Consider the following 13,501-nt stretch of genomic DNA (forward strand, 5'->3'; position numbering starts at 1 on the left):
AAAAAAAAAAAAAAAAAAAAAAAAAAAAAAAAAAAAAAAAAAAAAAAAAAAAAAAAACCAAAGTGCTGGGATTAAAGGCATGTGCCACCACTGCCCAGGGACATGTGTTTTTTAAAAAAATAAGGGCTGGGCAGTGGTGGTGCACACACCTTTAATCCCAGCACTTTGGAGGCAGAGGCAGGCGGATTTCTGAGTTCAAGGCCAGCCTGGTCTACAGAGTGAGTTCCAGGACAGCCAGGGCTACACAGAGAAACCCTGTCTCAAAAAAACCTGTCAGTACCATAGTCTGTCAATTGTTCTTCAAGAAAACATCTGGAAGAAGGCTAATGGCCCACTTTAGACTGCAGCAGCTACAATCACTCAAGAACTTCTCTCCAAGCCAGTCTGACTCCAACCTTCTTTCTCCCCTACCTAGTGTTGGGATGTGAGAAGAAATGAAGATTAGAAGGGAGGTAGAGACCAAGGACCCAAATAAGATAGACTGAAAAATTATACCTACACACCACAAGCATGCATCTCACACATACACATGGCAAAGATACACTCACACAGACACACAGACATATGTCTGAGTCTCTCTCTCTCTCACTCACTTACACACACACACACACACACACACACACACACACACAGTTTTTCAAAAACTAACGAATGTTACTATTGTTAACTGCAGCTGTCCTGACTCCTACTGGACAGCTTTACTCACCACTGCTTTAGGGTGACCCAGTGAGAGGGACAAATGGTGTCTTATATTTTTATAAAAAACAACTCTGTCTTCAAGGACACATTAAAGATGTCTAACAGGCCAACTTCAAAGAGCTGGTGAGCCTAAAATATTTTTTCAAAGAATGTAAAACCCACAAAGGTATTTAGCAAGTTATTAGAACCATGGTTCATCTGTAGACAAACCCAATGAATGACATTTCCTACTGCAAAAAGAAAATGAGTCAGCTAAGGACACTAAATACTTCTCTCTACTGTGGGTCTTCAAGTGGGCATAGGATGTGTGTCATACACGTACTGTCAAGCTAAATGTTTTAAATGTTTATCAAACAAAGGTCTAGGCTCAAGATTCTAGAAAGCTCTCAGATTTCTTTCCTGACTTTCACCTAGTGGGGATAAAACAAAACAAAACAAAACAAAACAAAAAAACACTGATTTCCCTCTCTGAGTTCCTCAAGTGCAACCAAGGTGAGTCACACTGGCTTCCTTTTTTTTTTAAGATTTATTTATATTTATTTTGAAAATATCTTTATTTGTGTGTGTATGTGTGTGTGTGACTGTGTGACTGTGTGTGTATGTGTGTGTGAGAGAGAGAAAGAGAGCACAAGTGAGAGAGAGTGAGTGAGCACACAGACGAGGGCATCAAATCCCCTAGAAGGGAACTGGATTTATTCACAATTGTGAGCCCCTCATGGGTACCGAGAACTGACCTCAAGTCTGAAGAACAGCAAGTGCTTTTAACTGCTGAGCCACCTCTCTATTCGTGGCAGAGCTCCTTTCTGTAGAGAGTTCCTACCCCACTCCCCCACAACACCCCCCCACACACACACTATAAATGCACACAAGCCAGAGTGGGCAGCTCATGTCTTCAGAGTTCTGTCCTGGCCCCTAAGTCACACACCACTAAAGATGGGGACACTCAAGGGTCCTCAGTTAGATGTCCAACTGCATGTTCAAAACAAAAGTCCTTCCTATTGGCTAAATCATCCCCTGGCTCAAGACTGGAAAAGCCTGGATAGAACATGACAAGCCTTTCAGACTAAAAGAATGATCTCTACAGCTAACCACCAGGTCTCCTGGGGACATCCTCAACAAGCAGGATCTCTGGGTTAATTCATGGACTTGGCTCAGGATTCTCCTTAGGCTTTCAACCCTACAGCTTGGGCCTGGTACTCTGTTGGTCTACTACCATTCATGCTGTCCTGATTTACAATGGTTCAGCTCCAATTTTCAACTTAGCAGTAGAGCAAAAGCAATACACAGTCAGCAGGGACTGTTTCTTCCTGGGCTAGCAACGTACGGCATGGCTCTGTCTTCAGACCTGAGGTGGGACTGAGCTTCCTGGGCTAGCAACGTACGGCATGGCTCTGTCTTCAGACCTGAGGTGGGATTGAGCTGTCTGTCAATCACATAGTCACAAGAGCAAACTATCAGCACTCTACACACAATGTTGTATACCCTGTGGCATTTGGATACACACATTTAGGCAAAATTGTATTAGCAGATCTCAACACTTGGGAGGGGAAGGGAGGAGGATCATAATCAGAGTCATCCTTGGCTATTTAGTGACTTCAGAGACTCAAAGGCGGTGAGGTGGGAGTTAGACAGAGCTCAGTTGGTAAAGTGCTTGGTGACCTGAGCAAGCTTGAAGACTTAGGTTCAGTCACAGAATCCAAATAAAATGGTAGTCTTCTCCAGAGCCTCACTGGATATAACTGCCACACCTCAGACTCTTAGAATGCTGTGTCTGGGCAATTTTTTCTTATTAGTCTTTTGCTTATACATTTTGGTTCCTAATTGTGTTTTGTGGTGTGTGTGTGCATGAGAGAGAGAGAAAGAGGAAGAGAGAGAGAGAGAGAGAGAGAGACAGAGAGAGACAGAGAGAGAGAGAGAGGGAGAGAGAGAGGGTGAATGTATTTCTTAAGACTTTTGTTTGCTTGTTTTTAAAGAAAAGAATAAGGGCATGGGTAGGCAGGGAAACTGGAGGCAGCTGGGGAAAGGGGAAGAGCGATCAAAATGTATTGTATGAAACAACTTTTTAAAAATAAAATTTAAAGCTAAAAATATTAAAATAAAACAAAACAGGTTAAGGGGGAAAGCTGGGTGAATTGTCTTGTTTGTAAGTGCAGCTCTGAGAAACAGAGTCAGACAGATCCCTGAGGTTTGGAGGCTAAGCCTCCTCAGTGAGTTCAAGACCAGTGAAAACCCCTGTCTGAAAAAGAGAAAGGTGGACAGCTCCTGAGAAATGAGAGACAAGATTGCCTTCTGACCTACACACACACACACACACACAGAGCCTTGTGTCGAATGTGTTACACAACTATAGGTTAACCTGAATGCCACAGTAGGCCAGTCTAAGCTATGATAGCCATTAGGTTATGTGTAAAAATGCACTTTCTACTTACAGTATTTTCAACTTGCAGTGAATTTATTGGGCTATATATAGCCCATCATAAATGAGAAGCAACTGTAAGAATCTGAGTATTAAGCTCCACTTATCCCTCAACTATTCATTTGGTTCTCTTTGGTATATTTTTACCACGTCAGCATGGACAGTTCTACCCATCCACTCACATAGAGCCTAGGAAGCCGCAGCCTGCATGCAGCCTCCTCCCCCACTGATCCTGCTGGTTCACACAAGGTGTTTGCTGTGCTTCTCACTGCCCCTGCCCAATGCTTCCCTCCCCGCCCTGCTCTAAAAGAACGCCTCCTACTCAACCCCTCATACCTCCTTCATGCCCAGTTAAATTCTCCCCACCCCATCTCTCCCAAAAAGACAAAATAACAAAGTTCTTCCACGGTGTGATACCAAAGCCCATACTGCCAGGGACAAGCCTTCATCTTTCCTCTCTGCTTCTCGAAGCCATCTTAGCTGCCAGTGACACTGTATCATTCTCCAAGGCTGTGTCTTATTCTATTTCATGATATGGCAGAGAGTAAACACACTGTACTATGTCACCAAATGAGTGTTAACCATGACCAAGACAACTTTTATAAAGGACAACATTTAATTGGGGCTGGCTTCTATGTTCAGAGGTTCAGTCCATTCTCATCAAGGCAGGAAGCCTAGTAAGACCCAGGCAGGCGTGGTACTGGAGGAACTAAAAGTTCTACATCTTGTTCTGAAGGCAAACAGGAGCAGACTGCCTCTTCCGCACTGGGCAGAGCTTCAAAGCTTAGCCCACAGTGTCACACTTCCTCCAACAAGGCCACACCTCCTAACAGTACCACTTCCTATGGGCCAAGCATATTCAAACCACCACATACCCCAAAATTATTGTTTCTACCTCTGCTTTGAGAAGTCATAAGTAAATATGCTACTCTGGGAATAAGACATCTAGACCTTTCATTTCACCACTGCTTCCTATAAAGTATGTCTCACTTGAAAATAAACCAGTATTTGAAAACCCTAAATTGCTCCTCAGCCTTACAAAGGGGTTAATTACCTTCCCTAAGGAAATGGAAATGGAAAACAGATACCTGAGCACTATTAAAACACCTAACTCAAGTCAAGTGCTCACACAGCCCTAGGGTTTCTGGGCTATATTCTCATGCCTGGCTACATCAGGAAAACTGGGTTCTTTGTTATAGATTCAAATTTTAGCTAATTAAGTGATGTTAGGTTTCCAAGGAGCTCAATGATAGGTAGGCATATTATCATCTCAAGTTTTATTTATGAGACACATCAAATGTGTCTTTTCTAACATTTGAAAACATTCCCTGTATTTTGTGGGAGCCTATGTAAGAAAGCTGTAAACCTACTGGGAACTATGGATAGGGTAGAATGCAGAATGTTCTTCTCACAGGTGGCCTTCTAGAAAGAACTGCATAAGCTATGAAAACTGAATGCACTTCAAAACAAAGACAGACAGGGAATGGCCTAACATGTTCACCTAAAAAATAAATTCTTGGTTCTTTTATATGACAAAAGATGATAAGACATAATGCCAGTGTATTTACTCACTGTGTTTGTATTCACTTAAGTGAACTATAAACATTAGTTCATGTTTTGCTTGCTTTAATAATAAAAATAAAATGCTTTATTAGTACTACTTGAGTGTAAATGCTAAGAGCCTCCTGATATTTTACACAGATCTTTGGCATTTCCTTTCATCCTCAAGACAGAGTCTCACTGGCCTGGGTGAGACAACAGCACATTTTGTCAAATTCCTCTATAACACTCCATGGGAAGGCACAGAGAAGAAAGGGTTGCAGTAAGAATGTACAGTGGGCAGGGTGAATACTCAGACACACTTGAGTGAGCCTGTTACTCCATGCAGGAAACAGAGGCAGTTTGAAGGACATGAGAACAATACAGCTAAATTGGGAGTGTTTCCAAGAAGACTGAAATCTGAAGTTTGTAATACAAAGTCACCCCATATTGGTGAGCACATCCATGCCCCCTGTGGTAAGGAGGACGATGACAAGGATGGAGGAAAGCTTGCTTTTAACTCACAGCTGGGGCTACACTCTGTACACAGGAAGGCTGGCAACAGGAGCAGCTCATGGCTACAGGAGGTTGCTCATGTTCCTGCATATTAGGAAAACAAGATCCTCAAATTCCATCCCTAGCAACCTACCTTCTCCAGCCAGGGTCTACCTCCTAAAGCAGCGGTTCTCAACGAGTGGGTCATGACTCCTTAGGGGTCCAACCGCCCTTTCACAGGGGGTGGGGAGGTGGGCACTCACAACCATCAGAAAACATAAGCATTTACATTACGATTCATAATAGTAGCAAAACTGCAGTTATAAATAATTCATGGAGGTGGAGCTCACCATAACATGAGGAACTGAATTAAGGGTCACAGCAATAGGAAGGATGAGAGTCACGGTCCTAAAGGTCACATAGTGTTCCCAAATGGTGCCACCAGCCAGGGATCAGGTGTTCAAACACACACACCAATAAGAGACATTTTATCTTCAAACCATAGTAAGTGCTCAAATTATGCAACAAATAATCAAAACCAATCAAATACAATCAAATACAAAAAGCCAATCAAATACAGAATGTAGGTCTGCCAATATGTGATCTCTAGTACATACTGTACCATCCTGGAGGATTATGCAAAGATCTTTATCACCATAACATATTCGTAAAATCAAACTCCTGCTTCACAGTTTAATGCCCAGATGTTCATGCCAATCTTTCTCTGACTAGCAGTTACGCTATGGAGACCCACAGCACAGACATGAGCTTATAAAATATAAGTGTGCTGAGTAGCAAGTATGAACAGCTGAGTTCCAACTCCCAACACCCACCGGAAAGCCAGGCATAGTGAGAGTGTCTGCACACCCAATTGGGGAAGGAGACACAGGAGGGACCTGGGGGATTGCTGGGCAGCCACTCTAGCCAAACAGTGAGTTCCAGCCTCAGTGAGCCTCAAAACAGGGTGGAGAGTAACAGACAGAGACCCAGGCCTGGATCTATGCAGGCATATACACAGAGAAAAGTGGGGAACTCCAGTTTAGGTTAAACTTAATTATAATAAATTATATTAGAAGGAGGCATCATTTTAAATTTCATATTGTCATCATTAAACGAGGTGGGTAATAAAAGTAAAGTATCTATAATAAGCAAAATACAATTTAAAAAGTTAAATGGTACAAAAATTCAGAATTGGGCAGGGCAAGATTTTGAAGGGGTCACTCTGCAGAAGAAGATGGATGGGCACTCCCAATGACTGTGGGAGAAGTGTAAAGTAGGGCTGGTGGAACAGAGCCCCCTGCTGGCCACTGATCCCATGTACACAATAGGTTTTATAATGCAAATCTCAGAATCTTCAGTAAAATCGCTGGGAAGCAAATGAAGCATTGTACCCCTTTTCAAGGTTGCTCTAACCTAGTTACAGTAGAAACCTGGAAAACCAGCCAAAATCCACACTACACAGAGGATCTGCATCTCCTTTCTGTGTGCACATCAGCAGAACCTGACTGAAGAGGACCCCTGCACGCGTTCTAAAAGCATGAACATCCTCCTTGAAATAGGACTGGAGGGTTTCAGATGTGAAACTCAAAACTCAAACTCCACTTTAAATCTTCTGTAATGAGGATTCGAAAATAAAATTGCCTCTTGAACATTTTTTTTTAAACCTTCAATAAACTTCAGTTTTATGATGGTTCTTGTAGGATATAAGAAGATCCTTTTAATTGATATGGAGAGAAATTACTTTGGCCGAAGAACTTGAAATATTTACAAATGTATATTTATCTTCATGTTACTTTAAAAGCATGTCTTCAAGTTCAATTCTTGGCAATGGTGTCGCACTAGCAATAGTATAGTTGGTTCCCACAGAACAGGCTCCCATGAAACGTACCCATCTTCCAGAAGGTGGGCAATGGTAGCTGCTTTGATAAGGAATGTTCCTTCCTGTGTACACTTCCCTCCTGGGAACTAACGGGTTGGTCTCATGGAACCTTCACACATGACCACCGAGCCATCTGTGTGTGCATCTTCGCTTCCCCTCCAAGTATGTTTTCTTTATAGAAGCAACAAAGTCTTGACCGTCCCAGGCCACCTATCGTTCCTCTTTCTGTGGTAAAATTTCCGGAGCCAGTCACTACCCATTATTAATCACAGCTACCATGCTAGGGCCTGATGGGGACCCGTGTGGCCAGGTGGCGCTCCCTGATGGGGACCCGTGTGGCCAGGTGGCGCTCCCTGACGGGGACCCGTGCGGCCAGGTGGTGCTCCCTGATGGGGACCCGTGTGGCCAGGTGGCGCTCCCTGATGGGGACCCGTGTGGCCAGGTGGTGCTCCCTGAAGAAAGTGTTTTCTTTATGTTCATGAAATAAAATTAAACTGAAACAAATTTCCATGGACATTTCAAGACCTAAGAACCTGAGAGCAAAGTTCTCTAGACATTTCCACTGCAGTACTATAAAACAGCAGCAGCAACAACAGAACTAACAAAACCCCGCAGTGTTTTGAAAAGTAAACAACTAACCTGAAATATTTATTTTAGAAGTGATGTTAAGAAATAAAGAATAAATGTACTGAATGATGCTCTCAACAGAACTCACCAATCACGATGGAAGACTCACAGTGGTAATAACCATTGCTCTGTTTTTTCTTCAGCATGGAGCAGAGATCTATCTGGTACAGTATTTCCTCTCCAAATCTGTGGTTGATAAACTGTTCATACAAGCCAGGCTCTATTTTTCTCACTCCCTTGAAATGACAAAACAAATCCATGTCAGGCAATCATCTCACAGGGTAGTTAGATCATATTTCTATCAATCTCTCAGAACCTGATATTATATTTTGGATTCAGAACTGCCTCCCAGCACTTGAAAACAGATGCCACAAAACTGTTGGATTTTTTGTATGTTTGTTTGTTTGGTTGGTTGGTTTTTGTTTTAAGTCTCCATGCCTGGGAAAGGCTATATTTAAAGCCATCTATTAAGAGTGCTAATCTGATGTGGTGCACCTGAAACTTTGTACAACTTTAAGCATCAGAACTGAGAAAACATGAGATGAGGCAGACCAAGGGCAGAGTACCATTTGCACAGTGGGTGGGTGGTTTTAAAGTACTGCAGATCTCTGGGTATTTCATAGGGAGGGGACCCTTCTGAAAATACTAACTCACAAGGCAGGGAGACTGGTGGCGCTTCTGCACCTTCCCTCATCTGCCTCTCCTTGTTTCCAGTACAGCCAGGGTAGCAGACACTGAAGACCGACCAGAACAAGGTCCTCTTGGTACTACTGTGACCTCCCAGCAGGAAGTACCATCCCCTCTCCTCAATACTACAGTGTCCTGACACCTCAACCTCAGAGTCGCAAGACACAAACTCTGAGTTTTACTTTTTCTATTAATTTTTACTTTCTACTAATACAATTTTCCCCTATTAATAATAAAAATTTATGGAAATTTTCTATGAGGACAGGAAACCATGTGCTCTGTTCAGTTTCATTTTCCCCTATGCAAATGAAAAATTTACCTTTCACATGAATATACTTTTATCCTCAGTGCTTCTTTTTTTTTTTTTTTTTTTTTTTTTTTTGGTTTTTCAAGACAGGGTTTCTCTGTGTAGCCCTGGCTGTCCTGGAACTCACTTTGTAGACCAGGCTGGCCTCGAATTCAGAAATCCACCTGCCTGTGCCTCCCAAGTGCTGGGATTAAAGGCGTGCGCCACCACCGCCCGGCTCTGTTCCACTCTTTGTCGCTGTATTTCCTTTAGACAGGAACAATTTTGGGTTAAAAATTTAGAGATGGGTGAGTAGCCCCATCCCTCAACCAGGGGCCATGCCTAACCTCTGGATATGGTCTCGACAGGTTCTCCCTCCCTTCCTTCCTTTGTGGGATATTTCAGATAATGTCATCTCTGTGTGGTCCTGGGAGGCTCTTGCTTTCCTGGCATTTGGGACTTTCTGGTTGCTACCCCCAGTTCCCCACTCCCTGTTGCTACACACCTCAGTTAAATATCCTGAACCTCTATACATCTGGTCAGAGGCCCGGTCTATGGAAGACAATTATGGTATATATTAGCTTATGTGTAGATTTTAGTTGGTAAGTCTTTAATAAGCAAGCTGCAATTCATATAACCGCAGAGGCTACATACAGAATAAAGGATCTGGGATGGGGAGAGAATGGATCTCCCTAAGATGGGGAAATAGACAGTTAGGGATGGAAGAGGGTAGGGGTAACTGGAATGAATGGGAGGATCAAATGGTAAGGGTGAGGGAAAAGGGGTTAAAAGAGGGGATACAGAAAAGGACAGATAAAATCAGGGCCATTTGAAAAGTCGTATGGAACCTAATGCAGTAGAAGCTTTCTAAAATATATACATGTATGAAGGCTACCTAAATGAAATGGCCTAATAACAAAGGAGATGGGGCCCAACTGGATATTTCTCATCTCCAAATGAACTTTTTCTACTACAGGAAATGAGTCATAGCTAATTGAGTTGTTGGCTGTATGGATCACATTGGGAACTCCCAAAAGACTCGGGACTGCCAGGGCTATTGGTTGTTCTCCACAAAGTGAGAGCAAGGCCCTACTGCTGAAGACAACATGTACGTAAGTCATAAACATGGAGAAGGAGAGCTGATGCCTAACTGAGCCCTCACTCCTACTGACTAGTGTTCACAGGACAGGAAGGTGCTCTGCACACTAGCTGATGCCTAACTGAGCCCTCACTCCTACTGACTAGTGTTCACAGGACAGGAAGGTGCTCTGCACACTAGCAAAGGAGAAACGTAAACAACCCAGCTACAAACCTTTCATCTACAATGGTGTCCTGCAAGATGTGCTAGTGCCGTGGTGGCACTAAACCTGTGGGAGCGACCAGCCAGTATATAATGGGATTTAAGACACACCCTGTGAGGTGGAGCCCATCTCCAGCATGGTCTGGAGATCAGATAGGCCAGGGACCTAGGGCAAAATCAAATGCTGCCGTTCTACCAAAGCAGCACTCCTCAATACATGCATCTCCACCTCTGTGGGGTAGCAGATGTCCCACATACTGGTGTTTGCATTACAATTCATAGCAATAGCAACATTACAGTTATGAAGTTATGAACTTTATGGTCGGCGTCACCACAACATGAGGAACTGTATCAATGGGTCGCAGAGTTGGGAAGGTTAAAAACCACCGTGCTAAAGGAACGCAACAATAAAATAACTACTAGTAACATTCTGCTAGATGGCCTTGCTCAGCCATCATGAGAATCTTCCTCCTGCAGTAGATGGGAACAAATACAGAGACCGACAGCTGGAAAACGTGTGGAGTGAGAGACCTTGGGACCCTCAGTCCTAAACAGACCGGCTCTGTCAAATCCCTCCCCTCAGGGCTCAGTGAACCCTACAGAAGAGGAGGCAGGAGAGTGTAAGCACCAGAGGGAATGGAGGACACAGGGAAAGACCCAACAGGATGTGTGTTTTGTGTCCATCTGGTTTATGATGTTATATAGCACCAGACTCTCCTTTGCTTCTTCCAGTTGACCTTTGTAGAGGCTAGATTCAGGTACAGCACTGAGGTCACTCATCATCACTGTGGGGGTTGACGTGGTTTTAGAGCCAATAGAGGTTTTGTTTGCTTATTTTTAAATAAAATCGGGTATCTAATATTTTTTAAAAGTTCTGAGAAAATAGAAATGATTTTACTTGTCTTCTAAATCCTTTTCTTTCTCTCTGTGTGCATGCATTCATACATGGTTGTATTTGTGTGTGTGTGTGTGTGTGCATGTGTGTGTGCATGTGTGGGTGTGTGGGTGTGTGTGTGCGTGGGTGTGTATATGTGTGTGTGTGAGTGTGTGTGTGTGTATATGTGTGCATGTGTATGCGTGTGTGTGTGCGTGTGTGTGTCCCTGCAATTAGCGAGGTCAGGGGAAGGACAATGGTCCCTCAGCAGACAGTGGCAGCCGAGGAAAAGGTCTTAGCTCCCAGGAGCACAATGGCAGCATTGCACAGTTGCTAGGATCTTTTCGTTTTACCAAATGTCATTTTATTCTTCTTGTTTATACTTCTTTAGTTAGTTACTTGGCTGTGGCATGCCTCAGTGCACATTCTGGAGGTCAGAGGACAACTCAGAGGGAGCTGGTCCTCTCCTTCCCTCATGTGGGACCCAGGGATTGAACTTAAGTTTTCAGGCTTCTCAGAAAGCGCCTTCACCCACCAAATCATCTCAGCGATCCCAGAGAAATGAAAGAAATACAAGAGTGCCTGCAAACTGAACTCCTCAGCTCATGAGTTGTAGCAAATGACAAGGGTCAACTGTTTTACAAAAATTCTTCACAGCTGACTTCTAATGTCCATCCTAAGGTGTTGACTTTGATTAGCAAGTAAAACAAAAATTCCATAACTCATAACATCAAGAAAGTATAATTTAGAAAGGCATGAGGCCTTAGGAGAGTCTGAAGCTCTGTCTCCTGGTCAAAATAAAAAGTTAATAAAGAATCTAGAAATAGGTGAGCATTGATTAATCTTATATTTACTGGGACACCGGCATCATCTTTGCTCTCTGGAGAATGTACTGGGTATGGGTAGCCCATCTCTTTTTCTCATAAACCTGAATTCATCTCACCATCCAGCTCTGGCAAATTATGGGTTTTTGTAATAATCAATAGAGTGGTGTGTGCTATATCAGAAGACACTGTCTCAAAAACTAAATAAATAAGAAAAAAAAGTTATCATTCTGAGAAAATTGGTGTCTATATTAAAGTCAGACATTGCTTGAGGCAAGGCTAAGAAAGGCCCTATTTTTGTAAGGAATCTATAGGATTGCCAAGGTAGTCTCAGATGTATCCTCGCTCAAGGCTATAGCTTCAAGGTAATGTGCTTGACTGGGTGTGATGACACTGTTCAGGCTCAGGACTTCCAATGACTCCCAAATTTGTCACAGGCCAGCTCTGCCCTTCCCAGTGTGTCCTACTATTTAAAAAAAAAAAAAAAAAAAAAAAAAAAAAAGAAGGTATTAACATGCTAGGAAAGCTCCAAGAAAAATCTCAAAATGTTAAACCCAGGGAAACACAGCCTATATAAAATATAAGTGAGCTGAGATTGCTTCAAGCATAGAGAAACTCTATGAGGGGTATCTCTGACAATGCTTGGTGTTTTAAGAACACTACAAACTTGGATGACAGTCTAATAATATTTCATATAAAGGTTATTTTTCCTGGAAATGAACAGGGACAGTATATGTTTTAAAGGCTTCAGATACACAACTGTGCTCAGTCTAAACACTACATTCGTCATGCAGGACACTAAAAGAAAAACATAGAGGCTAAATACAGATGTTTACTGTTTACATGTATGAAATTATCAAAGTAAAAAAAATTCTGAGTAAATGCAGGCTATTATACTCTGAAGCAATTCCCTAGTGAAGATAAATATCAAACAGAAGGTTCCAAGGCTGTCTTAATTATTAGAGATGACTCAAGATTCGCTGCCCCAGAAATGATCAGAGATGGCTAAGGCCATTTGTCAGCCTTTGGGGCATGGCCATGAAGCTCTGAGCTGATTCATTCAACTGTACCTTGGCACCCACATAACGAGCTCCTCAGAAATGCCACAAGAGCCTGCCAGCATATTTAGACTTGTCTGATGACGGACATCTAAATGATAAATAATGGGAATTGTTTACTCTGGAAGCACCTTCAACATCATTTCCATCAACTCAATGATATACATTATTTAAAATGTGCCAAAGGGTGCTCAGGCCTGCATCACTGAGCATCCAGATCTATCTTTAACGTGATGAGAAATGTAATAGGAAAACTCATGGTAGCTCACAATCTGTGACATAGTTACTGTGTTCAGAACAACGAAGTGGTAATTTCATTATGAAGGTTAAGAGTTTTTGTAACAGATGTAACATTCTACTGTTATTTGTTATAATAATCACAATTTACATAAACAAAAAGAAGGAGCTGTTCTACTGACAATAAACTTAATTTTCAGGATCTCTGTTATTCTTTTTTAATTCCCAGATACAACTAGTTTTTAAAGAAATATGTGAGACAATTCAAGAGATTCCTGCAACAATGACCTAAAACCAAAGTTAAAGATGTAAATTAGGAGCTGAACCAGACTAGACTAACCTTTTTTTTTTTTTTTTTTCTGGCTTAGAAAAGTTTAATTGATGGACACATCCAGAGCATATAGGCTGTCTGTTCTGGGCTCCACACCACTGCAATGAGCTGTTGGCTCCATGAGACACTTTCTCCTGGCCTCAAGCCAAGAGAGGCGGGACAGATAGTCCTAGGCCCCTGAGGACAAAGCTGCCCCCAACAGCCTGGTGGGGACAAAGCTGCCCCCAACAGCCTGGTGGGGACAAAGCT

At 42.6% G+C, this 13,501-nt stretch overlaps 1 protein-coding gene and 1 long non-coding RNA gene across 8 annotated transcripts in view; one reads left to right on the forward strand and one right to left on the reverse strand.

Moving 5' to 3' along the window:
- Nucleotides 1-13,501, reverse strand: part of Akap7 (A-kinase anchoring protein 7) — a 140,984-nt gene that overhangs the window by 56,918 nt on the left and 70,565 nt on the right. For all 7 annotated transcript variants that reach the window (XM_031380616.1, XM_031380612.1, XM_031380614.1 and 4 more), the window contains one exon: nucleotides 7,744-7,891. In XM_031380616.1, coding sequence (XP_031236476.1) covers nucleotides 7,744-7,891 — 148 coding nt within the window. The remainder of the gene's footprint in view (nucleotides 1-7,743; nucleotides 7,892-13,501) is intronic.
- The window catches only part of LOC116097852, a 33,348-nt gene that overhangs the window by 13,712 nt on the left and 6,135 nt on the right, over nucleotides 1-13,501 (forward strand). The window lies entirely within an intron of this gene.

This window comes from Mastomys coucha, unplaced genomic scaffold (genome assembly GCF_008632895.1).
Source record: "Mastomys coucha isolate ucsf_1 unplaced genomic scaffold, UCSF_Mcou_1 pScaffold2, whole genome shotgun sequence".
Taxonomy (NCBI): Eukaryota; Metazoa; Chordata; class Mammalia; order Rodentia; family Muridae; genus Mastomys; species Mastomys coucha.